This window comes from Acinonyx jubatus, chromosome B3 (assembly GCF_027475565.1).
Source record: "Acinonyx jubatus isolate Ajub_Pintada_27869175 chromosome B3, VMU_Ajub_asm_v1.0, whole genome shotgun sequence".
NCBI classification, from domain to species: Eukaryota; Metazoa; Chordata; class Mammalia; order Carnivora; family Felidae; genus Acinonyx; species Acinonyx jubatus.
The window spans coordinates 31,656,865-31,684,795 of record NC_069386.1 but is presented as its reverse complement, the minus strand read 5'-3'; the positions used below and the strand labels follow the sequence as shown (position 1 = coordinate 31,684,795).

General features: G+C 53.8%; 1 protein-coding gene across 3 annotated transcripts; it reads left to right on the top strand.

The window, feature by feature from the left end:
- CD276 (CD276 molecule) lies at positions 1–27,931 on the top strand. Of its 3 annotated transcripts, none has more exons than XM_053223747.1 (10): positions 1–218; positions 13,583–13,721; positions 16,433–16,771; positions 16,978–17,292; positions 17,907–18,245; positions 18,452–18,748; positions 21,733–21,867; positions 22,775–22,813; positions 24,266–24,301; positions 26,408–27,931. In XM_053223747.1, the coding sequence occupies exons 2-10, from the start codon at positions 13,637–13,639 to the stop codon at positions 26,428–26,430; spliced, it is 1,608 nt and encodes a 535-aa protein (XP_053079722.1). In that variant the 5' UTR covers positions 1–218; positions 13,583–13,636; the 3' UTR covers positions 26,431–27,931. The 3 variants fall into 3 exon arrangements, with proteins under 3 accessions (XP_053079722.1, XP_053079721.1, XP_053079720.1); XM_053223746.1 differs by lacking the exon at positions 1–218 and adding an exon at positions 225–481; XM_053223745.1 differs by lacking the exon at positions 1–218 and adding an exon at positions 12,262–12,574.

Below are 27,931 nucleotides of genomic sequence, written 5' to 3'. Positions count from 1 at the left end.
GCCAATCCCGCCTCTGGGGCACACCCGGGCTGCCTTTCCGGGCCCGCGGCTTCCTCCAGCCCGCCCCGCCCCTCGGCCTCGCGGGGCCGCCCCCGACCCCGAACTCCGGCCCGGCCTCGCGGCGGCGGATACTCGACAGCGCTCTGCCGCGTTCCCGCGTCCCCCCCCCCCAACCCCGCGTCCCCGCGTCCCCGCGTCCCGAGAGCCGGCGCGGCGCGGTGAGTGCTTGCGTGGCGCGGGCCCGTGCGGGCGGGGGTGGCCTTTGTCTGCGGCCGAGCGGTGCGGGGCCGCCGAACCGCGTGCCGTGCCCTCCCTCGCCGGGCGCCCGCACCCGGCCATCTCCTCGGGTCCGCGGCGCAGCCCAGCTCTGGGCCCCCGACGCGCGGGGGCCGCCGGAATCCAACCCCGCCCCAACCTCGCCGCCGAGGGGGCTGGGGCACTGAGGGACCTGCCCTCACCCGGGAGGCCCTGGAGGAGGCTGGTGGGTGCTTGTGATTACCGGAGGCCCTGGGCGTGCAGGGGCGTGGGGACAGATCTGTCACTGTGTTGATTCTGGAAGGCTCAGGGAAGCCAGCCGGAGTTAGGAGGGAAGCGGGGTCTCCCGGGCCTGTAGAAGAAAACACCGAGTCCCATCCCCGAGGAGGGAGAGCTGCCGGGGAGGGGAGGGGTGGAGAAGGGAGCCCCACTCTGCTTGGCCCTGAAGGACCGAGTAGAGGACTTTCACGGGCAGCAGCGGGAGCAAGGGGGACAGATTCTGAGAACCGGTAGGGACAGCTGACCAGGGTGAAAGGTTGAATAGGTGTTGGGGTGGGAGGCGAACACGAGGGAGCAGGGATGGGGCGGGCAATTTGGGCTCGGGAAGTGTCCAGGAGATGGTGGGTGAGGTGGGGCAGAGAGGAGCTGGGGAACTCGGTGGCGGGAAGGTGGGGACCGGGGTGGGGACACACTAGAGGAGAGGGGGTTGAATCTCCCAAGGAGATTCCAAGGCCCTCGGTTGCTGTTTAGGGAGGGAGTTGGCAGGTTTGGTGGCCTAAGGCAGTGAACTGCCAGAAAAGGGGATTTATTTCTAAGCCAGACCTTCCCTAATGAGAAATGCGTGACAGATGACTCAGATATGGATGGATCTATCGCTGAGGGAAAGAAAACGTTAGGCAAAATAGTAAAGCAGAAAACATTGGGGGAAGAGGGAAAGGGTTTGTTTGACTTAATTGAGAAAAACTATTTACCTTCAAATTGGATGTGGATAATTGTAATGAGTCAATTTCATCATTAAATTAAGGCCCCAGGTCCTTTTTTACACGCACGTCTTTAGAAGTTAGCTTCTGTATTAGAAAGTAATGAAGCTGTTCTGTCTTTAAGAGAGTTATTCACTTAGTTTGACTTCCTCTCATTCCCTCTGGCCTCCCAGAAATCCCTAGGAAATCTGATGCTGTGCAGCCTTCCTTGTAGTTTTGGGGGCTGAGGGAAATTAAAGTCTGAACTTGAAATTGTAGTTGAAACTTGTCTGATGGGTTGGGCCCATCTGAGTGGCAGGGAGGGGTGGAGGGCTCTGGGGCTGTAGGCTATGAGTGATGGCTCATATTTCCAGCTCATTTGGGGATGGGAATATTTTGGGGTGAGTATATTTCCCTGATATCTGGAGTTCTCAAGCTTTAGCACTAACACTTATGTTTAACTATCGAGCGCACGGAACCCTTTCTGTCTCATATTACATACATCATAGTCTGACATTAGGACACGTCTGGCATCAGTGAAATTTTTCTTCTTGACTTTGGGTCAGGGCTGTGAACGTGGGTTTTTGAGCTAAGGGGTTGTAGGGCAAGGGGACTTTTGAAGGAGTGAGCTTTGCACCAAGTGGCCTCAGCAATGCTTTTATTGGTCCCATGACTGATGTTTGGAGTTCTTCCTCTCTTCAGTGACATCAGTAGTGGTTTCTCCTGCTTGCCTGCAGTGAGCTTTCCAATTTACTCCAGACTCCTGTGCTGCAAGAACTCAGACCATTGGGGGGCTTGGCTTGTTAGAGGTAAGAAGCCTGATGCAAGCCTGATGGTGGGCATGAGTGCTGGGATTTGGGGACCTGTTTTTCTGTCCTGTTCCTGGCCCTCTGCAGTCTGACCAGGTACCCAATGGAGGCAGGTTGGCTGAATGTTGGAGATGCTCCGATGCCTGACAGCCAGGTTGGGTGCTTGAATGTTTGTGGAAAGGACATTTATGGAAATGTTGTCCCTTCTGAGGAGGCTGTGTCCTTACTCTGGTGAGGGTGACTGCGAAGCCTTCCTGGGAGAATTCCTCCACCCTTCACCTGTAGTCTTGTCTTGTCTGGAGTTATAAATCTTCATTCTTTGGGGCAGGATTTGGCCTTGACAGTGAGCTGGGCAGTACCGTTTGGGGTCCGATTGTCAGGGTGATCATAGAGCTGTGATTCCACAGCACCCAAGGAGATTCTTAGACAGTGTTATAGAACAAGTCTCTGGCCTGCTGCTGGCTGGTTCTTGGTTGGACATGTGGGGTTTTAAATGTGAAGAAAATGATCCAAATCCAAGCAGCCTCCAGGATTATGACCACATGGGACCTGAGGCTGTGGACCTGAGTCATGGGGTCAAGGGAGGGGGAAGAAGGGCAGGCAGGATGATGTCACTGCCCATGAGCTTATCCTCTGGGTGGGGGTGTCCACTTCTCATTGCTGTCTTTTTTCCACACCCCAGGCCAGGAGTGACAGGAAGGTTCACTAGCAAATGGGGAAGCATAGTCTGGGCTTAGGGGAAATAAGAGGGTGGGAACTGGTGGATGTGATCCTTGAGAAATTTCCTTTGGTCTCAAGCGGATCAAACATTTGGGAGAGGGCACATGTGCTTTTATGCAACCCTTGGCTGCCGCATCCTGGTTTTGCCACCCCTGCAGTATGAAGTTCCAGATAGGAACATGGAGTTTTCAGGTTTGGGGTGGGGGGAGGTTTGTTCTGGATGTTTAGTAGATATCATCTCATTGAATCATATCAGTCCTGTGGAGTAGGGTATCATTAGCTGTATTGTATACATGGGCAAGCCAAGGCCCAGAGAGGGGAAGTCACATGTCCAAGGACACACAGCTAGCAAATGCTGGAGCTGCAATGCTGTCTGTCCCTAGAACAGGTTCTTTCTGCCACTCTGGAGGCAGGGAAAGGCTTTACCCCTGCTTCTGGAGTCTGGCAAGACGTGCTAAAGGTCCCGACGGCAAGGCAGAGGGGACTTATTCGGGAGGCTGGGGAGAGAGCAGGCCTGACCTGGGTATCCTAGCCGGGGCCATTGCTGAGAGTGCTTGCTTCTCCAGAGGCCTAGTCCTCAGCACTCTCGTGCCTCCAGAGCCCTTCCTCCACTTTCCAGTTCTGACTCGTGTTCCCTGCCAGCTGCTCCCACTCTCCCTCTCATTCTCTTTGTGGTCCAGAGAATGGATGCCTCCTCCACACCCCTAAATCCTTTGGGCATCTGACCTTCCTGAGGCATAGGGAGAGTATCAGAGGGAAACCCACTAGGAGTGGGGAACGAGAAGCATTTTTTATTGGGATCCCTGGAGTAGGAAGAGATACTATCTCTGGGCTCCCAGGTTGCCCTAAAGTCAACATGGCCTCCCAGGGACTGGGCCTTCCCTCAGGGGACACTGGAGTTTGTGCCCTGTACTGGGGGATATGGTAGCAGCAGGGGCAGTAGGGGCTGGAGCCCATGATGCTTGGTGCTGCGATCTTGTATTTGGGAGGAGGAAGGGGGAGAGAACCACTAGGGATGAGCCACAGAGATGGGACCAGATTGTGAGTCTGCTGCTTTGGAGCTGGGGTGCAGGTGGGATTCTTGGTGGAAAGGGGGTCATAGAAGGAGTAATGGTCTCAGGGACCTGATGTATAATCCAACAGAGAGCTCCTGGCTGGGGAGTGGGGGTGATGCTCAGTGCAGGGGGTCCAGGAGGCCTTATCCCTATGCCTATGGCAATAATCGTGACAGGAATAACAATTATTACTGCTGTTTGTAGGTGCTGGGTGCTTTCCCAAGTCCTTTCTGTATATTGTCTTATTTTATTCTCATAGCAGCCCTTGTGGGGTAGGGATTGTGACTCCTGTTTTAGAGATGTGGAACCAAGTCTCAAAGAGGTTAAGTCATTTATACTTGATCATGTGTTTAGCAAAACTTTTGAGTCAGAATTTGAACCGGGAGCTGCCTGCTCCTAAGCCCAGACTGTATCCTGGGGCAGACAAGGTGGCCTCACGATTCCATTTAACAACACAAAAGGCCCAAACTGACTCAGGTTGTCAGGAAAAGGGAAGGTCAACAGGGGGGCCATTCGCAGGCTGTCCTATAATCATCCTAGAAGGTAATTTATAATCTTTATTTTATAAATGAGCCTCAGAGAGGATGTCTTCTGAAAGTCTCATGACTAGGAAGTGGAGTCTGGATTTAAGCCTGTATCTCTGACTCCAGAGGCATCTCCTTAAACACCAGGGCTCACTTCTTCCATGAAGTCTCTTCTGACTACAGCAGCTCAACCTGTGATCAAGCTTATAGCACGGGATGGTGGTGGGACCTTCCTTTGAGGACTGAGGAGATAAAGACCTGGAGAGACATGGGTTTGCCCTAGGGAGCCTAGCAAGTGAGTGATGGAACCTGGTCTACAATCTATACAAGTCTTTGAAGTTGCTGTTTTCTTTTTGTTAATTGCAAAGGAATTACATGCTCATTGTCAAAGTTACAGAAGTATATCAAGAAGTGCACATAGACGCTTACCCTCATTCCCATGCCCCGGAGTTGGGTTCACTGTCACACTTCCAGACCCTTTTCCCACATACAAACATCCATCTCTTACTATCTGTCTAAACACACACGCACTCCTTCATTTATTCAACAAGGCACTGAGCACGCATTATGTGCTGGGACTTTGCTAGAATTAAGGATACAATAGTCAATAGAGCAGATGCTGTTTCTTCTCAGGGAGGTTCTAGTATGACATGAGGAAAAGAAAGCTGTGCAGTGAGTAACAGGGATTTCCTTGGAGTGGCAGATCTCTGCCTGGCTTTTCTGCCGAGGTGACTCTCAGGATAGAGATGTTACCTATGTCATGCATGTTATAGGATGTAGAAGAGGCCACTGTGGCGAGGGGCAGGTGGGAGGAGGTGAGGCTGGGGAGGTGAGCAAGGCCGGACCAGGTAGGGTTCTGTGGGCCATGGAGGAGCTGATTAAATATTGAACGTGTTGGCCTGATGCAATTTATGTTTTTATAGCAGTTATTCTGTATGCTGTGTAGAGTCAAGACTGGAATATACAACTGGGTGGGGAGACGGGAGAGAAAGTAGAGGGACCAGTGAAAAAGCTTTTGTGGTCATCCAGGCAAGAGATGATGACGACTTGGCAGACCAGAGAGAACCACACAGGTGGAGAGAAACAGGAGTGAAACTATCAGAAAAGTCAGCAGACTTTTTTTCTGCAAAGGGCCAGAAAGTAAATATTTTAGGCTTTGTGACTATTGCAACTACTCTGTTCTGCTGTTTGTAGTGCAAAAGCAGCCACAGACAATACGTAAATGAAATGTGGCTATGTTCCAATGAAACTTTATTTACAGACGCTGAAATTTGAATTTTGTGTGATTTCCGTGTCTCATGAGATATTCTTTTGATTTCCAACCACGTAAGAAAGTAAACCCTTTCTTAACTGGTGAGCTGACCAACCAGGCAGTGGGCTGGATCCGGTGCTCAGGCCATAGTTTGCCGACCCCTAAAATATATTTTGGGGTTAGGAATGGTTGTTCTTGGTGATGGATTGTCGAGGTGAGAGAAACTCAGGTTTCTGGCTTGAGCAAAGAGTGGAGAGTGGTGCCTTTCCCATGTGGGAAGAGCTGGGGAGGAACAGGTTTGAGGGGTACATCAACAGTTTGAAGAGGGACAGGTTAAAAGTGAGTCACTGGCACAGAGATGTTGAGGGGACAGTTGGAGCTCAGAGAGAGAGGTGTGGGCTTGGAGAAGAAAATCTGGAAGTTGCCAGCATATAAATGATATTTAAAGCCACAGGAGTGGATGAAGTCATCTAGGAAAAAATAGTAGAGAGATTTGAGGAGAAGGCCTAGGAGCCAACCCCAGGAGGTTCAGTGCTGGAGAAGGAAGGACCTGTACTGAAACATAGGTGATATTGACACAGAGAGAGAGGACCATGGGACCATTTGTTAATATAGAAATGAGATCACACAGTTGACAGTATACCTTATTGACATGATATATGCCGTGGAATTATTTCCATATTAGTACACATTCTTTTCAAAAGCTATGTGCCATTCCCTTACGTAGGTGCACCATAATTAATGTACCAGTTCCCCACTGTTTCCCATTTTTGCTGCTAGCTGGGCGTCTTTGAGACTGGAGCTAGTGGATCTGTAATCCAGTTCCTACAAACTGCAGCCCGTGGGCCAAATCTTCTGCTGCTTGTTTTGTATAGCCCACAGCTAAGAATGGTTTTTACATTTGTCATGGTTGAAAAAAAAAAATCATGTGATTCATGAAAATTACATGCAATTCAAATCTGGGTGTCCATAAATAAAGTTCTGTTGGAACACAGCTCTGCTCATTCATATATACATTGTCTATGACTGTTTCCCTGTACAATGGCAGAGTTGAGTAGTTGTGACAGATATCAGATGGCCTGCAAAGCCTAAAATATTTACTATCTGGACCTTTACAGAAAGAGTCTTTTCCACTAGCTCCAGCAGAACAGCTCTGGGAAGTCTGATGGGGTGTGGTTTGGCTCATAGGCCTGTTCCAGAGCCAATCACTGAGGGTTCTCCAATGAGTCCGTTCTGGACACCCGCTGAGGCCCCACGCTGGGGGTCAGTCCCACCAGCACCACATGGACTAGGTTCCCTGCAGGACAGGGGAGCCTTGTTATTAGAAGGAGCCAGTGTAGAACAAGAGAGAAGCACTCTAGAATGAAGGATGCGGAGGAAAGTGACAAAGAGTATCAAGACTGACTACTGAAGGCAGAGAAGGTCTGCTCAGTATCTATTTTGTTTCTTTGTCAAAGAAGGAAGTTGCAGAAGCTGTGAAGAAGGTGTTCAGGCCAGGTGGGGAGGTGATAATCTGCTTCACATGGATTTATCTTCTGGCCCCTGTGATTGTCCGACCTGGTGCTGAGTGAACTTGGAGATAAGGTAGCTGAGTAGCTGTCCGGGAGATTTCAGGACAACTGGAGTAGACAGAGGGGGTGGGGGTCATAGCCTTCTACGGTTTCCCACAGCGTACAGAATCAATCCTTAACCACCCCCCAACCACCTCCCCTGCCCTATCTCCTGGCAGCCATTCCTCAGAGCCCCTGTCTTCTCAGAGGGTGCTGTGGGGGCCCACTCTTTGCTCAAGCTGCCAGACTGCTGAAATGTCTCCTCCTCGGAACCTCCCCACCCCTCCAGGGAACTGCTGGACCCTCCACCCCCATAGTACTTCTTCATGTTTGTTGCATGAATGGAGAAGTGAATGCCAGGACGCCTGAGATGAGCAGATGGCCAGTTTTAGGGGCGAGAAGGCCAATTATGGGAACAACAGATTGGTGATCGTGTCCTTCACCCCTGACAAAATCCTGGAACCAGTCATTAATCGAGCACTTGAAGAGGAGTACATCTTCTTCAAATGAGCCTTTTTTTTTTTTTTTCCTGGTTCTCCGCATTTGACCGGTCCTTTGCCAGAAGTAGTGACACCTTGCGGATAGGACATGTGATGGGCAGCTGGGTAGGAAGACTCCTAATCTCAGAGCCCTGAATAGCGGATGGACGTTGATCCAGGGACAGAACCTAGTGCTGCGGGGTCTTCCTGTTCCTGTCCTCTTCCTGAGGACCTTGATGACACGAGGAACAAAGCACGGAGAAGAGAGCAATTTTGGGGGGGGTGCCGTTCATTTTTCTTGTTCTCATCCACCAAAAAATTATCGATTGCTTTCTGCGTACCAAGAACTGTCAAAACAGTACTTGAAAAGATTACGATGGTTACACAACACTGTGACTGTATTTCACACCACCGAACTGTACATTCAAAATGGTCAGACTGGTAAACCTCACGTTCCTTACATTTTGCCACAATTTGAAAGAGAAGATCGTGGCAGTTGGAGTGATGGACTCAGCTTAGCTGGCTGAAAGGTAACGGGAACCCGAATGAAACATCCCATAAAGTTCCACCCCTTCCCCAAGTCCGTCAGAAGAGGATGGCAGAGATGAGAATCAGCAGCAATGTGACTAAATGGCTTCCGGTCATTGGCCACAACTTGGCCTCTGTTATTTTGGGTCATCTTGGTGAATAATATTGCATGGCTGCCCAGTGTGAGCTCGTCAAGGGAGAAGAAGATCTAAAACTTGCAGGGAGGAGGCAGACTTGTTCTACAAGGTCAAAGGAGGACTGTATGGGAGACAGATTTGGGCTCAGGATAGGGCAGAGCTTTCTACCAGTGACAGCTGCCCCCAAACCAGCGGACTTCTTTGGGAGGTAGTGGGTGCCCATCACTGGAGGGGGCAAATGGGTCATGAGGGTGGCCAGAGAGAGGTTCCCTGTTCTGATACCTGACCATTAACTTCTGCAGTTTCTCCAGAATTTGTTGGGGGACCTGTTCTCTTTCCAAAATCTTCTTCAACGATCCCAACTTTGGCTCCCATCCCTATGAGCGCGTGGGTATCTCCCTGTCCTGTTCTGAGTTCCAGCTCTGTGTGTCCAGGAGTCCATGTGACATTTGGCACGGATGACCTGTAGCTCAAGCCCAGTGGGAAGCTTCCTCTTAAACATGCTTCATTTCCAGGTCTCCCCATCTTACGATGGGTGCGCACATGTGCCCATTTGTTCAAGCCTTCAGGATGTCCTTGCCTCTTTCAGCCCCTCCTTCCCATACAAACAATCCCCAAGCCAGGTCACATCTACCCTTGAAATATCTCCTGAGCTGGGCCCAGGCATCATTAAGTGACTGAAATGACACAGTGTCCAGTTCGTATTTTGAAACACCTATTTTAGATGTGGTTTCCTTTTGCTGCTCTGAGCAGTGGCAATTTTCATGGGGTGGGAAGAGCTGGGAGAGAAGGATGGAAAGGAGGGGAGGGATGGCTCCTTAAATTAGTCACTTCAGATGCTGTTAAGAAAGACCCAAAATAACAGTGACGCTAGAGTAGATGCTTATTCTCACCCATGTGACAGTCCGGGTATGTCCAGGGCTGATACTGCAGCCCCTCAGGGGGCCTTGCGTCTTGCTGTTCTGAAGTCCCCAGAGCGTTGCCTTTGGCAGCGTGGCCTCAGATGGCCACCCCAGCTGTTGCAGCTAGTGGGAAAGGGGAGGAGAAAAGAGAGGGTATGCGCCCTCTGTTTAAGGATATGACCCAGACGTTGCACACATCAGTTCCTCTCTTACCCTGTTAGCTGGAAGATGGTCACACGGACACACGTTTCCCCTGCAAGGCAGGCTGGGCTCTGTAGTCTTTAGCTGAGTGGCCATGTGCCTAATTCAAAATTCTACAGAGAAGGAGAGTAGGTATAGGGGGAAACTGGTGGTTTCCACTGCAGTCATTTTGTACATTTCAATGTGACCTGCATGGTAGTTAACTAAACTGGCTATACCTCAAGGGTACGGTACATGCAAGTTTAACGTACTGATCAAGTTCCACGAGGGTCCAGCAAAGCATTTGTCGTACTTTGTTTTTAAGGTTATTTATTCCTTTTAAGAGAGAGAGAGAGAGAGGGTATGCGTGTGGTAAGGGGCATAGAGAGAGGGAGAGAGAATCCCAAGCAGGCTCTGTGCTGTCCGCGCAGAGCCCGACATGGGGCTCAATCCCACGAACCGCGAGATCATGACCTGAGCTGAAATCAAGAATTGGATGCTCTGCCAACTGAGCCCCCCCGGGCGGTGCCAGCAAAGCATCTCTTTTATACATAGGAATACTGAATTTAGACAGGGGAAGTCATCTGTTAAAAACTGCACAGCAGTGTCAGAGCTGAGAGCAGAACACCGAACTTGGAACTCATTTCCTACTATTTCAAAGGGATCTGGGCACATAGGCAGTGCCAGGAGGACAGGTCACTTGGGGCTGGGGAGGAGCTACCCTTCCCAGCCTGTCTACCTGGGGAGCTGCTCGTCATTTTTCAGGACTCACCTTTAGGGTTATTACGTCTCTGAGGTGCTTCCAAGTAGTTCTTACGGTGTCTTAATATACTATATTGAAGTGCAGTGATTTACATGCACTTCCCTATTGGAATGCAGGCTCCTTGAGGACAGACACAGCTTAGTCATCTCTCTGTCCGCAGATCTGGCAGGCCTGCCTACCAGGTACTCAGTGAGTGGTTAAATGCACTACTGAATATACAAATGAATGTATATTCAAGGAGTCCTTCAACTGCAGATAATAAAAACTTAGCTGAAAGTAGCTTGAGTAAAAAAAAAAAAAAAAAAAGAATGACTCAAGTATCTGGGCAGTCTAGGTATGCTTCAGGCATAGCTTGATCCAGGTGCTGAACTGCTGTTTTCAGAAGCTCTGCCTCTGTGCTATGCTGGTTAGCACAGATTGACACTAGTTATGTGGTTTGACTCTTCTTGCCCTCTTGGTGGGAAGCATTGTCCAAGTGGCCCCTGCAGAGATTGGGAGGAGGCAGGGGGTTAAGAGAGTATGGGGTGGTCATAGTGGGGGCAAGGAGTTCCTCTTGAGCATCCCTAGGTTTGGGGTATCTTGTTTTTGGTTTTGGCTTAATGGGGGCATATCTTGGGTCCTCTCTTGGGAGCTTCCCTGTGGCCACACCTCTGCTGGGGTTGGATGAACTTGCTGTACTGTCAGGCCAAGGGTGGGCTGGTCCCCTCAGTCCTGCTTCTCCGGGAAAGCCAAGGCACTCTGTGTTCTTTCCTGGCAGGGCTCCTTGGAGTTCCCACACTGGGCTGAGACTGGGATGAAGGAAGAGGAGGAGGGAGGGCTGGCTGGTGACTCATGGGGAGGGGTGGCGCATGCTGACTCCAGGGCCCGTCCTGCCAGGGGATGAGAATTCCCCTTTGTAGAGAAGGTGGGCAGGGCTGTGCAAATGCAGCATGCGATCTGTGCGTCTCCATGAGGCTCTGAGACAGGGCAGCCGTCTCTCCCAATGGGCGGTGATTGGCTTTCTGTTCCCAGGCCAAGCCCCCATTCCCTGTGTGGCACCTTGTCTCAGAGATGCATTTCTCCCTCAGGCCCTCAGCCCCTAGGGGCCCAGCTGTTGGGGTAGGAGGCTCTTGGTGCTGTGGAATTCTCAGGTCATCTTGGTTTTAGACTGTCGTCAGGCTTTTCCCGAGGGTAAACCATGAGGGTGGGAACTTCCCTGGGTTCAGAATCTAGGAAGGTAATCAAGGTGGGCAAGCCCAATGCCCACCCCTGGAAAGCCTCTCATTCTTCCTCTGGAGTGAAGGACAGCTTGGCCCTTGGAGAGCTCTGATAGGTCTGATTAGGAGAGAGGTGCTCCCTGACCTCCCCTCCCCAGGAATGGCAGGCATTCCCAAGAGACCCTGGCTTAATGTCTGGAGACTTCATAAGAAAGGTGTTGAGTGCCAGGCAGAGCAAAGTGGCTTTATTTCAGTGGTAAGTGGGGAGCCATGAAAGGTTCTTGAGCATGGGCAAGGATGTGAGCAGATTCCTGTCTTAGGTCCTGAGAGCAGACATCGTAGACAATGAGGTTGGTGGGGGCAGAGCAGAGATAGCAGGGCCAGTGAGGAAGGGCACAGGTGGGTCAGAGGAGTGCTGACCCCATGAGTCAGGGTGGGAGTGGCAGGCATAAACAGAGAGGGAGCTGGCCTGGGAAGAACAGATGGGCCTTGGTTTTGTCTGGGGGTGAAAGAGAGGAATGGAGCCTTGGCATCTGGAAGCTTCTTAATCCTTAGTCCCTGGTTCTTCCTTGGGGGTGGGGGTGGGGAGCAGTGCGGGAGGCCGCTGCCTGCTAGCTTTTCCTGTGGCCAGTGGTTGCCCTTGTCAGCAGGATGTGGTGCCCGCCAAGGGTGCCTTTATGAATGAGCGAGAAGGCTGCTGACTCAGCAGGCGGCGACGCTTTGAGGCTGCCAGGTTTGGACCGGAAGTATCTGGGAAGGAAGTGGCTGCTCAGGGCTTCCCCGCTGTGGACAGCTGGGGTGGGGGGGGGCAGGATGCACCCGGTTTGGCTGAGGGACTCCCTCAGCCCAGCTGCCTGGTGTGTGTTGGGGGGAAGGGGGGGGGAGGTGCTTGGCTGGGACTGGAAGGCCTGAGGCCAGGTCCCTTGTGACCGCATGATGCTGACAGCTGTGGGTGAGGTTTGCTCCTTGGGAGAGGCAGAAAGGTGTGGCAGGAGGCTGGGCACCCGGACCCTCCTCATCTGTGCTCACTGGCAAATTATATCACACTAACAAAGTCCCCTCACTTGTAGGGGCTTTATTTATTTATTTTTTTCTCTTGCAAAATGGGACCCAGTCAGCTCCCCCCTCTCCCTGGGTGGTTGTGAGAATGTGAAATCGTTTGTGTTCCTGTTGAACAGTGTTGGATAGACCGAACCCACACTTGTTATGTGGCTCCATAGGACGTGGCATGAACAATCAGGCAGCAGCTATGGGACAGGGTAGAGGTGGGTACGGCCTGCCCAAGTCAGACACCGTGGGGGGCAGCCAGGATTGGGAGCACGGCTGGGCCCAGGGAGGTCTGGGCGTCTCTGGCTCAGGTCTCACCTGTGACCACACACATACCTCACACTCAGTCCTGACTTCAGCCTCTGGGGTCCACCCCGGGCCTGGCCTCTTCCATTTCCGATTGGTCTCAGTAAAGAGCCCCAAACTAGCAAATATGCTCTCTCTTGGGCCCCCTGTGCTTACACCAGCTGCCTCCTAGAACTCTCCCCTGAAGTTTCTGCACAAACATTGCTAACTTCACACACCATACAGCGGATGCCTCCATGTTCTGTCTCAGCGACTGTCTCGCCTGCTCACCGGGCTCAAAACTGTGGCCGCTCTGACGGCTCCCTTCCGGCTCCCTTCCTCTCTCCCCACGTCCTCCACTGCTGTTGTTTTCACCCAGACCTGCTTTATCTCTTCTCATTTATCCTGTACATGCTATCAGCGTCATTTTTATGGAGCACAGCTCTGACCATATCCTTTCTCCTGTTCCAGAACCTTCAGTGGCTCCCAGTTGCCTTCAGGATAAATTTCAGAACTTTCAGCTTATCTCTATGTCTGGCTCCAGCCTCAGCCCTTACTCTCCCCACCAGCTGTTGTCTAGAGCCAAACTGAGCCAAACTGATTTGTGCACATTCTTGCCCTGGGCCGGCCAGCCTTGCCTCTACTTGCCACCTTGCCTGTCTTCCTGATAGTTCATACCAACATCTTAGTTCTGAAACGGTGGGTCCCAGCTGCCCCCATGTACCCTGGTCTAGCCTCCCCAGTGACTCAGTGAGTGCCCTCTTGCCAGCATCTCTCAAAAAATCCCTCAAGTGGGGAGCCTTGTAGGGTGTGGAGGGAGGACCTGCCAATGGGCAATCGAAGCCTTCCAGGAGCTTCCAGGTCCAGGGGGCGTGAGGTGAGGGAGGGCCTGGGGAGGACCGTTGGTTGGAGACAAAGACCTCACTTCCTCTTCCTCGCAGGCAGGGGCAGCCTTCCACTACGGAGAGCTCAGCTGTCAGCTGCCTCTCAGGAAGATGCTGTGTCGCTGGGCCAGCGCGGGTGTGGGTGTGCGTGTGCGTTTGGCCACAGCCCTGGCAGTGCTGTGGGTCTGCGTCACAGGTGAGGGGAGCAGAGTGGGGACCGGATGGGGGGAGGGCGCCCACACCCACCAGGGCTTCTTCTAAGCCTCTGTCTAGCAGGGATGGGGAGGGTTTTGGCGAACATCCTCCCAATCTCCCCTGTGCCCTGGCCACACGCCTTTCCATCCCTGGGATTCAACAGGCAACTTACTTTGCATTTGTTGGCCTGTCTCCTTTTCTGTAAACCGGTGATGTGAGCACTAACGTGTCTCTTGAGCACGCAGTGTGTGTTCGTTCCCTCCTGAGGGCCTTTGCATGTACTGTTCCCTCTGGCTGGAATTTTCTGTCCCCAGACATTTGCACAACTTGATCCTTTATTTTGTTCAGGTCTTTGCTCCTATGTCACCTCCTCTGCAAAGCTTTCTTGGCTACCTTGTGTGAAATAGCACATCATCTCTCCCTGTCCTCAACTGCGGCATGCTTCTTCCCAGCCTTTTCCTCCACCTGACATGTTATAGGTTTACCTGCTTATTGCCTGCTCTGCTCAAAGAGCAAGGTCTATCCCCAGGGCCGGGATTGGTGCAGCCACACGGTAGGTGCTCAGTCACCACGTTGAATAAATGATGTAAATCTTCCCACACGGCTCTTGGCACAGAGTCAGCATTCAACAATGGCATTACTTTTAATAACCACATCCTCAGATTTGAAATCCTTAGCCTCTGGCACAGGGAGAGACTGCCTCCTTCCGCCATAGGGGAAGACAAAGCTGAGTGTCTCGTGCCACCTGCTGGTCATAAAGAGGAAACAACTCTGTGGTCCTGGCTGCTCTGATTTCTTTAGAGAAAGAGCTTTATCTGGGTGATTCCTCAGGTTTCATCCCCAAATGCCCCTTCCACGGGGCACCAGTTGGAGAGCTGGCCTGGGGCTGGGATTGCAGCAAGAGATCTAATTCGCAATAAAAATACTAACCGTAAAGTGTTATTTTTCTAAATGCAAGAAACCTTTAATGGGTGCTATATCCCAGTCAGCCTTGGGGCATGACTCCTTGATCCTCACACTTTTTGAGCGTGCCTGCTTCGCTGGTGTCCGTCTTACAAGGACCACTGAAATAGTCCGTTCTCCACAGAGGAGCCAGAGTGAGTTGTAAGCATTATTATAGCCAGATTATGCTGATTAACACCTTCCCTGCCACCCCGTGACTTCCCATTACATGTAGCAAACCTAAATTCTTTACTGGTCTTACAAAGCTCTCCCATCCAGACTCTCCTGCCACACCGGACAGCTACCTGATATTTTCACATAGGGAGCTGAATCTTGCCTCAGAGCCTCCGTACCCACTGTTCTGTCTAGCTGGAACACACAATAGCTCTTTTTTTTTTTTTTTAATGTTCATGTATTTATTTTTGAGAGAGAGGGAGAGAGAGAGAGGTCATGCGCAGGGGAAGGACAGAGAGAGAGGGAAACAGAAGATCCCAAGCAGGCTCCACACTGTGAGCCCAGAGCCAGACTTGGGGCTTGAACCCACGAACCGTGAGATCATGACCTGAGCCGACTTCAAGGGTCGGATGCCCAATTGACCGAGTCACCCAGGCGCCCTGACACTAGCTTTTTGTATATCAAGCTCTTTTTCATTCCCTTTAAATCTCAACTTAATATCTTTTTAGTGAGAATGTGACTCACCACCACCTTGAAAGGTATGGGCATTCTTTCTTTCCAGTATAAAAGCTAATCATGTTTTTTTAGGAAAAAAAAAAAAAAACAATGAAAAAGTACTTGTTATCCTTTCTCATCCAGAGAAAACCACTATTTAAAAATTTTTCTTGGGGCGCCTGGGTGGCGCAGTCGGTTGAGCGTCCGACTTCAGCCAGGTCACGATCTCACGGTCCGTGAGTTCGAGCCCCGCGTCAGGCTCTGGGCTGATGGCTCAGAGCCTGGAGCCTGTTTCCGATTCTGTGTCTCCCTCTCTCTCTGCCCCTCCCCCGTTCATGCTCTGTCTCTCTCTGTCCCAAATAAATAAAACGTTGAAAAAAAAATTTAAAAATTTTTCTTTACATTTATTTTTGAGAGACAGAGAGAGACAAAGCACAAGTGGGGGAGGGGCGGAGAGAGAAGGAGACTCAGAATCTGAAGCAGGCTCCAGGCTCCAAGCTGTCAGCACCGAGCCCAAGGCAGGGCTCGAACCCACAAACCGCGAGATCATGACCTGAGCTGAAGTCAGACACTCAACCGACTGAGCCACCCAGGTGCCCGAGAGAAAACCACTATTAACATTTGATATACACTCTCCTTTCTGATTAATAAAGATAATATATACTTATGAGAAAATGCGGCTAGCTCAGACAGGTATAAAGTACCTGTCAAATTTTTGAAAAGCTACCACCTCTAATCCTTCGGGGTATGGATGAGCCAACAAGGAGCGCAACAAGGACCTGCGGCTTTCCTACTCCTAATCCCAGGCTAATGAGAACTTGTCTTAGTTTGACCCTCTCTCCCATTAAAAGGTAAGCTCTGTAAGGGTGTGACCTTGGTCTTCTTCTCTGTTGCATTTCTAACCCTTATGTTTGACAAATAGTAGGTGCTTACTATATAGTCTTGCTGACTGAATGGGGACCACAGATAATAAAGTTACTTTGGGTCTCAGGCCTTAAAGGAGGGTTGGACCGGCCTGGGGTTAACATGGAAGCTGGAGGAGAGCTAGGGAGGCTCCCAGTGTCCACACCCTTCCTCACTGCCCCACCCCACTGCCCCCAGGCGCACTGGAGGTCCAGGTCCCCGAAGACCCCGTGGTGGCCCTGGTGGGCACCGATGCCACCCTGCGCTGCTCCTTCTCACCCGAGCCCGGCTTCAGCCTGGCGCAGCTCAACCTCATCTGGCAGCTGACGGACACCAAACAGCTGGTGCACAGCTTCTCCGAGGGCCGGGACCAGGGCAGCGCCTATGCCAACCGCACCGCGCTCTTCCCCGACCTGCTGGCGCAGGGCAACGCGTCCCTGAGGCTGCAGCGAGTGCGGGTAGCTGATGAGGGCAGCTTCACCTGCTTTGTGAGCATCCGGGACTTCGGCAGCGCTGCAGTCAGCCTGCAGGTGGCGGGTGAGCGCCGGGAGGGGGCGCCCTCCCCTGGATGCACGCCTCACTTCCCGCCGCCCCTTACCTCTTGTGCCATCACGAACCCCATACATAACTCAAGCCCCATTAATGACCCCTGTTCCTCCAGGTGCCCTATCCTGCACCGCGGACCCCCACCCCCATCCTTGCCTTACCTCGACCTCTGCGCTCTACCCTCTGCCCCACTCCAGCTCCTTACTCGAAGCCCAGCATGACCCTGGAGCCCAACAAGGACCTGCGGCCCGGGGACATGGTGACCATCACGTGCTCCAGCTACCGGGGCTATCCGGAGGCCGAGGTGTTCTGGCAGGACGGGCAGGGTGCGCCCCTGACCGGCAACGTGACCACGTCGCAGATGGCCAATGAGCAGGGCTTATTCGACGTGCAGAGTGTCCTGAGGGTGGTGCTGGGCGCCAATGGCACCTACAGCTGCCTGGTGCGCAACCCTGTGCTGCAGCAGGACGCTCATGGCTTCGTCACCATCACGCCCCAGAGAAGCCCCACAGGTTTTTGGTTTTGGTTTTGGGTTTCGTTTGCTTAAATCTCCAGTGAGGGCGGGATGTTTGGGTCCTATCAGCAGGGGCTGCAGGATTTGAATCTCGCTCCCTGTCTTCAGTCTCCCAGAACAGCGGCATTCTTGTAATGATAACAGGAAAGATAAACAGGATGGGGAGGCGGGGAAACTCACGTTGGTGGTGGGGGGTGAGGACAACGACCACAGGCCTTCTACCGCTCTCCGGGTTTCCTGACTCCAAGGCTCAGGAAACCTCTGGAAAGGATGGAGAAGCATTCAGATCTCAGCAGAGAGCGTACGGATAGGAGAGGGAAACGGATCCATCTCAGGGGAGGGGGGTTGTGCTAGGGTTGGATGCTGCCCTAGGACTGGCCCCCGGGGACAGGCATTATCAGGCCAAGGCCAAGCTGCTGTGATTCTTGTCATAAGATTAGGGTGACTCCACGTCTGGGAATCTGGAAACTCAATCTGCTTTTGGGTCTGGAAAGAAACTGGGAAGATGGACCAGGAACTGGGAGTTAATAGAGGAGGAGATCTGTGAGGCTGTGGGCTGGTACCCCGGCTTGTCCCCGCCCCTCCTTACCGCCTACCCAACCTCGCCCCCAGGCGCCGTGGAGGTCCAGGTCCCCGAGGACCCCGTGGTGGCCCTGGTGGGCACCGATGCTACCCTGCGCTGCTCCTTCTCACCCGAGCCCGGCTTCAGCCTGGCGCAGCTCAACCTCATCTGGCAGCTGACAGACACCAAACAGCTGGTGCACAGCTTCTCCGAGGGCCGGGACCAGGGCAGCGCCTATGCCAACCGCACCGCGCTCTTCCCCGACCTGCTGGCGCAGGGCAACGCGTCCCTGAGGCTGCAGCGAGTGCGGGTAGCTGATGAGGGCAGCTTCACCTGCTTTGTGAGCATCCGGGACTTCGGCAGCGCTGCAGTCAGCCTGCAGGTGGCGGGTGAGCGCCGGGAGGGGGCGCCCTCCCCTGGATGCACGCCTCACTTCCCGCCGCCCCTTACTTCTTGTGCCATCACGAACCCCATACATAACTCAAGCCCCATTAATGACCCCTGTTCCTCCAGGTGCCCTATCCTGCACCGCGGACCCCCACCCCCATCCTTGCCTTACCTCGACCTCTGCGCTCTACCCTCTGCCCCACTCCAGCTCCTTACTCGAAGCCCAGCATGACCCTGGAGCCCAACAAGGACCTGCGGCCCGGGGACATGGTGACCATCACGTGCTCCAGCTACCGGGGCTATCCGGAGGCCGAGGTGTTCTGGCAGGACGGGCAGGGTGCGCCCCTGACCGGCAACGTGACCACGTCGCAGATGGCCAATGAGCAGGGCTTATTCGACGTGCGGAGTGTCCTGAGGGTGGTGCTGGGCGCCAATGGCACCTACAGCTGCCTGGTGCGCAACCCTGTGCTGCAGCAGGACGCTCATGGCTCCGTCACCATCACAGGTAGGTAGTGGGCAGATGAACAGATGGGGAGGACGGAGGAAGGCGCTGCCTTGTTTTCTAGATTGAGAGCTGCAATTTAGGTAGGTTTGGGTGGTCAGAAGCCTTTTTAAAAACATTCTCGTACATTTCAGCTGTCTCAAATTCTTCACCAAGAAGTCCTTAGGGGACTTTCTTTAACGAGCTGATAAAAGCCATTTGTAATATTCGCCCTTCTAAGAACGCCTTAGGTGGTACTTGTGCTTCTTACACGGGGGAGGGCGTAGCTGCCTGGAATCTGGAGGTGTGAGTGGGAGCCCCAGAGCAGACACAAGGCATAGTGAGGCAGGGCGATGGGAAGCTGTTGCTGTGATCTGAGGCCCTGAGGGACAGCTGGGCCTGTCCAGGTGGTCAGTCCCCCACACCCCATCCGTGGCAGCTCTTGCACACGGGAGCTCTCAACCCAGGCAGCAGTTGTGGGTGGGGCGGAAATCTCTGCTGCCCCCATGTGGTCAAACACCAGATTGATGCCGCCCTCTTGGGGATTCCCTCTATCTGGTTGGGGTTTTGTTTGGGGTCCGAGCCCAAACACCCTCCCTTCCTGTAGTGTCCACATCAGTGGGTGCTCCTTGTGTCTCGGGGTGTGAAGGGGGGGCCTCCCCACATACTCTGGTGTCAGGATAGCAGGTTCTGTCTGTCTAGTTGTCCTCTTTTCCCTTCCCATGACTTTCCCTTGCCTGGTGTGTTTCCAGAGAGGATAAGAAATACCGGGTAGAGTGAGGTCAACGGAGAAAATGAAGCTTTCTGAGAAAGGAGTCAGGAGTCAGAACGGGCTGGAGCAGTCAGGAGAGGTCTCCAGGGACAGGCAGGAGTTGAGAGGGTCTTGAAGGATTGGTGGGCTTTGTGATAATTGGCACACTGGGTTGAACTGGATATTTGCCACGCTGTGCAGAAAGAGTCTATGGGTGTAAGTGGAACTGTAGGGAGAATGCTTAGCCCACCTAGGAGGGGGAAAAAACCTTTATTTTAAACTTTAGTAGGTAACATTGAGAGTGCTTTTATTTCAGAGATGAGGAAACCAAAGCCCAGCGAGGAGAGAGAACTTTCCCAAGTCTACAAACCGGCAAAGTGGCTCTATTTGGGGGGGGTCAGGCACCTCTTTGAAAATTGGATACATGATAAACACAATAGTTTGCATTGACGTTTAGAGGGTGCATGGCCCCTCTAAACTCATCCATGGGGTCTGTGGCCCTTGACTCCAGCATCCTTCGGTGCTGGATGAGCCAGGACCAGAATCCAACCTTTAGCCTCTCAGCCTAATTTTCTCTTCTCCCCACCACCCAGCCTCCTGGTTTTATAAGAGCAGGTCTGGCCTACTTTGGAGCCCTTGGCCTGTATTTCACTTCAGGCAGCTTTGTGCCTTGTAAAACATTCTGGGATTCAGGCTGTCAGTCCTCCAGCCTGGTCTCTCCCACACCTGCTGGAGGTTAGTGAAGTCGAATGTGCTGTGCATAGAGGGGGCTTTATGGAGCAAGCACTGGAAATGGAACCTCAACACCCAGGTCTGAGCCCTGCTCTTTACGGTTTGAGTGAGGGCATGTCTGACCTGTGTTCTAGGCACTGACACCAGTCAGGGGGTGAACGTAGAAAGGGGTCCTCCCCTCTCCTTGGTATTTCTGTGGCTCTGTGCCCTCCTTTGCTACAGGAGCCCCGCTGAGGATCCCCAGGGGTTTCCTTCCCAGGCTTCGTGGAGTAGCCTTCCTGGCCCTGCATGTCAGCTGCTGCCCTCTCCTGCTCTCCTGGGTGATGCGTCCCTTTGCTTGCAATGTCCTGAGTGTCAGCTCTGCCAGCCAAGCTGGCCGAAGGGAACATCTGCACATGCCTGTGTCCCTGCCAGGGCCTCTGCTCGCTGGGCCTCTAACAAAAGCTCTGTCTTTTGTTAGATTTGATGTCCCCAAGGCTTCTGCCCAGGACCCAGCACGGGCCCAGGGCCTGGGCGGATGGCTGGCATGCTCAGAACAGCTGCTGGGGCTGACCCAGGTGCGGGCGCCTCAAGCCCTTCCCTCTGCTGCGAGATAGCTCACAGGAGGGCCCCCACACTTCCCAGAAACATTCCCCTGGAAAGTCTCCTCCTCTTGGGTAAACCCAGAACCCTCACTGGGCACCCTCAGTTCCCACCCCCATCTATGTGCAGGGCTCCCCCAACACTTTCTGTAAAGGGCTGGATAGTAAATATTTTAGGCTTTGTGGGCCACGTACAATCTCTGTTGCTGCTGCTGCTGCTGCTTTTCCTTCCCCTTCTGCGCCTCCTGTTTCTTTTTTGGTAACCCTTTGCAAATATAAAAACTATTATTAGCCCACAGCCTGTACAAACACAGACCACAGGCCAGATCTGGCTGGCAGACCATGATTTGCCGACTCCTGATCTGTAGGATGGGGCGTATCACCAGGTGGGGTTGGAACAGTCAGGGAGGGCCTCCTGAGGAGGGGAATCTTAAACTAGGTGAGAGTTTGGCAGCACTTTTTAAGGTAGGGGAACCTGACAGCAGTGGTGTGGAGGCTGGAAGGAACCAGTTGTCTGTGCAGAGAATGGTCAGGACACCAGCTCGGCTGGAGCAGAGTGGAAGCAGAGTTCCTGGAGTGGAATGGGAAAGGAAGGCTGGGGGAGGGTAAGCGGTAGCCACGTGATAGAGGTCCTCCAGAAGGTTGAAGCATTATTCAAGTGTCAGTGGGGAGCCGTAGAAGGTTCTAGAGCATCATCAACTTCAGACTCTTCAACCCTGCCGGGGTTGAAGCATTTGCACACCAGCCATGGCTGTGTCAGGGTTTGGATGTGTCTCAGTGTGTGGGGAAGGGGCGTGGGGACTGAAATGAGGTCTCTTCATAGTGCTGGAGCCCAGCAAGGGTGGGAGCTCCCTTCATACCTTGTGGCCCCGGGTGTGCTGTGCTCAGGGCCATGGGTGCTGGGCATGACCGTCTCTTCCCATTCTCCCCACTTCCCCTCCCAGGGCAGCCCATGACATTCCCTCCCGAGGCCCTGTGGGTGACCGTGGGGCTCTCTGTCTGCCTTGTTGCCCTGCTGGTGGCCCTGGCCTTCGTGTGCTGGAGAAAGATCAAGCAGAGCTGTGAGGAGGAGAATGCAGGTGAGCGAGAGAGAGTGTGTGCATGCACACACATGTCTTTGGGCATGTGGGTGTGTCTGTGACATCAACAAGCGGGTTGCTTCCTAGTGGCAGAATGAGCATGAGTGTGCCCATGGGGTTGGACTGCACGCGTGCGACCTTGAGGCTGAATATGGCTTGTGTGTGTGAACAGGTGCAAGCCTGCCTCTCAGGGTGGGAATACGGCAGGCTGAGCGTGGGTGTGAGTGGGACTGGAAGAGAGTGGTGGGGACTTGTGGGGCTCAAGTGCGATGGTGAGGGTGGAGGTCATAGGAGCGTGTCTGCGAGTGGCGGTGTGGGTGTAGAGCGTGAAAGTTTAGTGACACGTGCGTGAATGCTGCATGGCTTCGGGTCTCACTGTGCGAGGGTGTGTCCGCCTCCTGGCAGGCAGAGTCTGAAGCAGCTGCCGTTAGCTAGGCTGGGGTCAGTGTGGGTTGACTTTGGTGACCGGCAGGTGGTGAGTTGGCATTGGTAGATAGGTGGTTTGAGCTTGGCCGGTAAGTATGACCACTCGGGTGCATGGTGGGAGGTGAGCACACACCGGTGAGTGGGGTTTTCGTGCCGGCTGGTGGCCCGTGGGTATTCACAGGCTTCCAGGGGCGACCGTGAACATAGACGGCGAGAGGTGGGAGCTGGCTGGGCATTGGGAGGGAGGGTGCAGATGTGGAGGAGGAGGGACAGACAGGTGGGTGGTGCTTATGTTGGAGGCTGGTGGTGGACGGGCTTGGCGAGTGAGCAGATGGGAGAGTGATGGGGTGGGTGGCTGGGTGGGTGGAGGGGTGAGAGGAAGGTGCTTGGCTGGGTGAGTGGTGCGCGCTCTCAGATGGGGAAGTGCAGTAGTGCCAGTGGGTGGCGAAGGTCTCTTGTTCGCTGAGTCCTTGTCTTCCAGGTGCCGAGGACCAGGACGGGGATGAAGGATCCAAAACAGGTGAGTCTGAGCTTAGAGCTGGCCTTATTGGCTGAGAGGACACAGGGACAGGATGAGGACTCTAGGACCTGCAGGAGCCACATTCACTTGAGGTTTGATGAAGTGTCTCGTGGACTGTGGCCTCCTACCCAGGTGAGTCTGGTCTTTGCTTAGCGTCAGGCCTGGATCTGGATTTCCCTAGACTCCCTCCCAGGGGCTGCTGCATCTTTCCTGCCTGCCTTGCCTTTCTACCAGGGCCAGGTCCCCTCTGAGTGACCCTGCGCCGTGGGGTCTGGTGGCTTCCTAGCAGCAGAGTGAGGACTCAAGAGAAGGGCATCCTGGGTTGAAGTTCCAGCTCCAGCCTGTAGGCTGAGTGGCCTTGAGCGAGTCACTTTGCTTCTCCGGGCCTCCGTTTCTCCATCTCTGAGTCTTGGTTTCCTCCTAATGACTGCCTCCCTTCATAGGTTGTGTGGGTTAATTAAATGAGATAACGTATGTAAAGGGCCTAGTGCCATACCTGCTGCCTGGTAAGTGCTCTTGATATCTTGGAGTCATGTTAGTTGGCAAACAGTTTAAGACAGTCCCATTCTGGTTAGAGGCTGTGCGACTTCGGGCAAGGTGCTTTGCTGCTCTGGGCTTCAGTTTCCCATCTGTAAAGTGTTATCCCGACGCTGCCTTGATGGCACCAGAGGGCTGTTCTGAAGCTCTTTCAAGTGACCAGATACATAGGTGGTCTGCAAAGGGGATGGGGCTTTGGGGACACAGACCTGGAGCCCAGCTTGGGGCCGGTGCCCAGGCACTGGTGTTTCGTGGCCCCCGCAGGCCTCACCGCCCTCCCTTCTGGGGCTCCTGGCTGGGAGAGGCAGGTTCCCGCTGAATCATTTGGGCTGGTGCCAGTTGACACCGGTCCCCTCCCCACTCCCGAGGAAGGAAGAGCAGGAGACGGACACCTGGGGACTGCCGCAAATTATGCCAATTAATTTTCTGCCTTTGGTGCGGAGACAGCCCTGGGATCAGGCCTCATTTTTCTTGCTCAGAGGCAGATGTAATTGAGAGAGGGAAGGGTGGGGAGAAGAGGGTGGCCTAGAGATTTGTTCAGTGTCAGGTCTGCATGACCCCAGGCCCACCTGGGATCGTCTGCAGCCTCCTGTAGCTTCTTACTTGGCCCTTATTTGCAGGGCAAACTCGGTGTCCTTCCACGTCTCCAGCTCACTGGAGGGCAGGGTAGCTGTTCCCATTGTATAGATGGAGAAAACGGAGGCCCAGACAGGAGTGACAGGCTACAGAGCAGAGCCAGGGCTCGGGACAGTGGCCTAAGACCCTCCCCTGGTGCTGGGATGTGGCCCTCATCCTCCCAGCTTCTCCCAGTCATCCAGGCCCGCCTTCTTCCCCGGCTCTCTTCCCTCTGCGGGACCCCGGACCCCTCCCCTTCCTGTGGTTCCCCCTCACCATGTGCCCCTTCCTTTTTTGCAGCCCTGCGGCCTCTGAAACACTCGGAAAGCAAAGAAGGTAAAGACACGTGGTGCTTGAGAACATGCGTCTGTGTGTTTGCACATCTGTGTGTAGGAGGCTGGGGGAGGGTCCTCCCTCCCCCAGGAGGGAGGGTTGGTGGTGGGGGTGGTGATCACCTTTTCACCACCTGGTGACCTGAGGCTCCCTCCCTGGGGGAGCAGCCTTGACTCCCCGCTGGTGCAACGGCAGCAGGCAGAGTAACCGAGGTCCTGGCTGCTCTAATAGGTTGCAGATATGACAGAGGCATCACAACGACACGAATTTATTTCTCTCTCCTGTAACAGTCTAAGCATTAGGTGACCGTAAGGCCACTGATGTCCTGGAGCCAGGTTCCATTTATTGGTGTCTGCCTCCTTCCGTGCGGAGTTTCCACCCCGGTTCCGAGGCTGCTCCAGCTCCTGTGGCCCCACGCCCCTCCCCTCCGGAAGGGGAAAGAGGAAAGGGAGGAAGGTTTTTTCCCTAGGGCTTGACTAGAAATAGCTCCTGTTACTCCGGTTCACATCCATCGATCAGAGCCTAGTCACACGACGCCTACCTAGCGCAAGAGAGGCTGGGAAATACGGTTTTCAGCCAGGCAGCCATGTTCCTGTTACATGGTAGGTGGTTAATCAATGTTAACAATCATCGTTATTCATATTATACGGCATCAGCGGTTACATCGAGAAGGGGTTGGTTAGAAGTAAGTTTGAGATTCATCCTTACTGAAAGTAACCAACAGCGACATCTGAGTACGTGTGTTTGTGTGGAGATACCCGTGTATCTGTGTGTGTGTCTTGTCAACAGAACGTTCCTTGGTGCAGTATCACTGTAGATCTGAATGGCTTCCGCCTAAAAGTCCAAGTTGGCTGCTAACAGTTAAAGGAAACTTAAATCTTCTTAAGGGTTCCTTGGTGTCCCTGTCAGGAAATAAACTTCCACTGAGCTCCTGGAGGCTCACCCCTGCATTTAGGGGAGAGGGGAAGGACATAGGCCCTGGAAACTTCCAGAGGCAGGGGGCAATGGGGCCCTCCGAAACCTGCACAAAATACATGTACACGAGGGCCATAGACTCAGACTTGCACGAAAGGCAGTAAGAGGTGTTTAGGAAGGCAGCCTTGTGCAGAAGGTAGATGCCCCTGGGTTGGGAGGGGAGGCCTTGGGTCTAGTCTCCGCCTCTGACCTTCCAGGAAGTTTCCTCATCTGCAGAATGAGCCCCTCACTTACAGATGGTTGTGATAGGATTAGACAGGGTGACAAATGCAGAAGTGCTCTGTCAAGCAAGTCTTTTAAATGCTGTAGAATGTTCCATGGCAGTATTGGAGGCCTGTGCTGAGGTACAGAAGGATGGAGATAAGTGATCTGCCTCTCTGTTGTTCTGAACCAAATGAGGCATAGAAGGATCGAGCAGTTGGAGATGAAAATCTCAGCCTTGTTCCGGAAGAGAGCTGCAGAATGGCCCGGTCCTGCTCTGAGTGTGGCAGCCTGGCCCCCCAGTCTCTGATCACGCTGGGTGAACCCAGAGGCAGTATCCGGAAGGGAAGACTACTTCCCTGGGACACACGGAGCCCAAAGGGTGGGAGCAGAAGGGTCACACATGCCCTGGTCCTCCTTCTAAGCTCCCCATTCAGGTCGGGGAGTGGGGCGAGGCCAAGGGTGTGAGTCCACTGGGTGCCCCCCATGTAGAGACAAGAGCCAGAGGGAGGGAGGTTCCCCACAGCACTGCTCTTGGGCAGCTCCGTGTGGGAGGGGGAGCTGGGAAGGATTTCTTGCTAGTGGAGGGGAGGGTATGACGGAGGGGGAGAGAAAGGGAGGTGGTGGTGGGAGGGGACACGTGTGCCAGGGGGAGGGGACAGTGGATGGGAAGGGTGTGGGGCGGGTGGACTGGGGAAGATTAGGCAGCCTCCTTCAGGCACTTCATGGTCCGTCTGGTGCTCAGCTCCCGTGTTGGGGTCGGTCTGGGCCTCCAGGGCAGTGCGTAGCACAGGGAGCTGCTAGTCAGACCGCGGCGGCCACCGCCAGACACATTCCGCACCCAAAAGTGTGTGACCATGTGCCTGGCCCGAGAGCAGAACTCCTGCATTTAATGCCTTTTCCCCTGCTTTTTCTTTCCATCGTGAAATGTAGATGATGGACAAGAAATAGCCTGACGGCGAGCACCAGGGGGCTGCAGCCCCTGCCTGGGGGCTCCCACCTCTGGCTGCACTGGGGCCTCGGGGTGAGCCCTGCCTCCGACAGATGCCTCCCACTCTGGCAGGTCCTGCTCACTCTCCAAAGGACAGAGAGACCACCCTGCAGCCTTATTTCTCCGATGGACGTGACTCCCAAGTCATCCTGCTGCCTTATTTCTCCAGTGACATGATACGTAAATCATCCTACTGTCCTATTTCTTATGGACAGGACACAGAGACCACCCCGCCACCTTATTTCTCCAACGGATATGCTGCGCGGACCATCTGGCTGCCTTTATGTCTCCAAAGGACTCAGTATTCAGACTGATGCTCTGCCTTCTTTCTCCAAAGACAGGATACACAGTCACCCCCGGCCTTGGTTCTCCAGGGGCCCTGATATACTAGTTATCATTTCTCAGCCTTTTCTTCCACCCTCCTGTAAGCCCGTCTGCTCGGACAGGGACCCTGAGCCTTCAGCATCTCCTCGAGTCCAGAGGCGGCTCCCCTCCTGCCCGCCCCTCCTCTGGCCCCAGCGTCGGCCTTTCCCTCCCTCGCTGACTGAAGACAGCGCCCTTCCCCCGGGCCTGTGGAGGCACACAGGCGCATGTGCTGGGTCACGTGCTGGGACACATTCGGACCTCCCTTAGCCCAGTCTCTTCCGTGGTGCCGTGGGCTGTGCCCCGTGAGCTCCCCCTCCACGGGAAGCATGTGCTGGTCACACTGGGTCTCCGGGTGTCCGCGTGGGCCCCCTGGGGGTCAGCTTCTATCCCGCTGTTTTCCCCTCCTTTCCTTTTGTTCATCCATTCTAGTAACAGTCACTGAGCATCCGTGGGGTGTCAGCACTGTGTTAGGTACCTGGGACCCAGCGTGAGAGGACAGGCCCCTTCTCTAAGGAGCTTGCCCTTCAGCTGGGAACTGTCAGGAACCTGCAACCGCCTGCTACAGCCTGCGGCTCGTGCGGGGGCTCCTGCCCTGCTCTCTACTGTGCCCCTTTTCTGTGCCCACAGCTTCCTGGATACCTCACTCCCACCCCCTCCCTAATCCTTACCCAGAGCAGGGGCTGCGGGCAGAAACCTGGAGAGAGGGGCAGAGCCTCTTGCTAGACCTGAGAATCTGATGGTTTCCAAAATCTTTCCAGGCGTGAGCAGGTGGGCAGGTGGCCATGGCACTCTGGACCCCGAAGAGCAGAAGCCTAAGTGAAGCCTGGGGATGGGGCAGGAGAGCCGCAGGGACACAGCTCTTCCCCTCTCCCCCCCCCACCCCCCCGCCCCAACCACGGTGCTATTCTGGGGCTGGGAAGACATCTCCTGGCTTGTCCTTTGCTGGCCTCCAGCCTCCGGAAAACTTCTGATGTCCTCCCGCTGACATTTCTTCCTTCCCCAGGAACGGAAGAGGTGGCATGTCTAATTTAAATGTGGGACTCTGAGGAATTTTGTTAACTGGGGGTGTATTTTGGGAAAAATAAATGGCTTTGTAGAAA

Excerpts from the sequence above, each read along its gene's own strand:
- CD276 (XM_053223747.1), top strand. The coding sequence starts at position 13,637 with ATGCTGTGTCGCTGGGCCAGCGCGGGTGTGGGTGTGCGTGTGCGTTTG. Across the intron at positions 18,246-18,451 it reads AGTCAGCCTGCAGGTGGCGG|CTCCTTACTCGAAGCCCAGC; the intron begins GTGAGCGCCGGG and ends GCCCCACTCCAG. Across the intron at positions 22,814-24,265 it reads GGATGAAGGATCCAAAACAG|CCCTGCGGCCTCTGAAACAC; the intron begins GTGAGTCTGAGC and ends CCTTTTTTGCAG.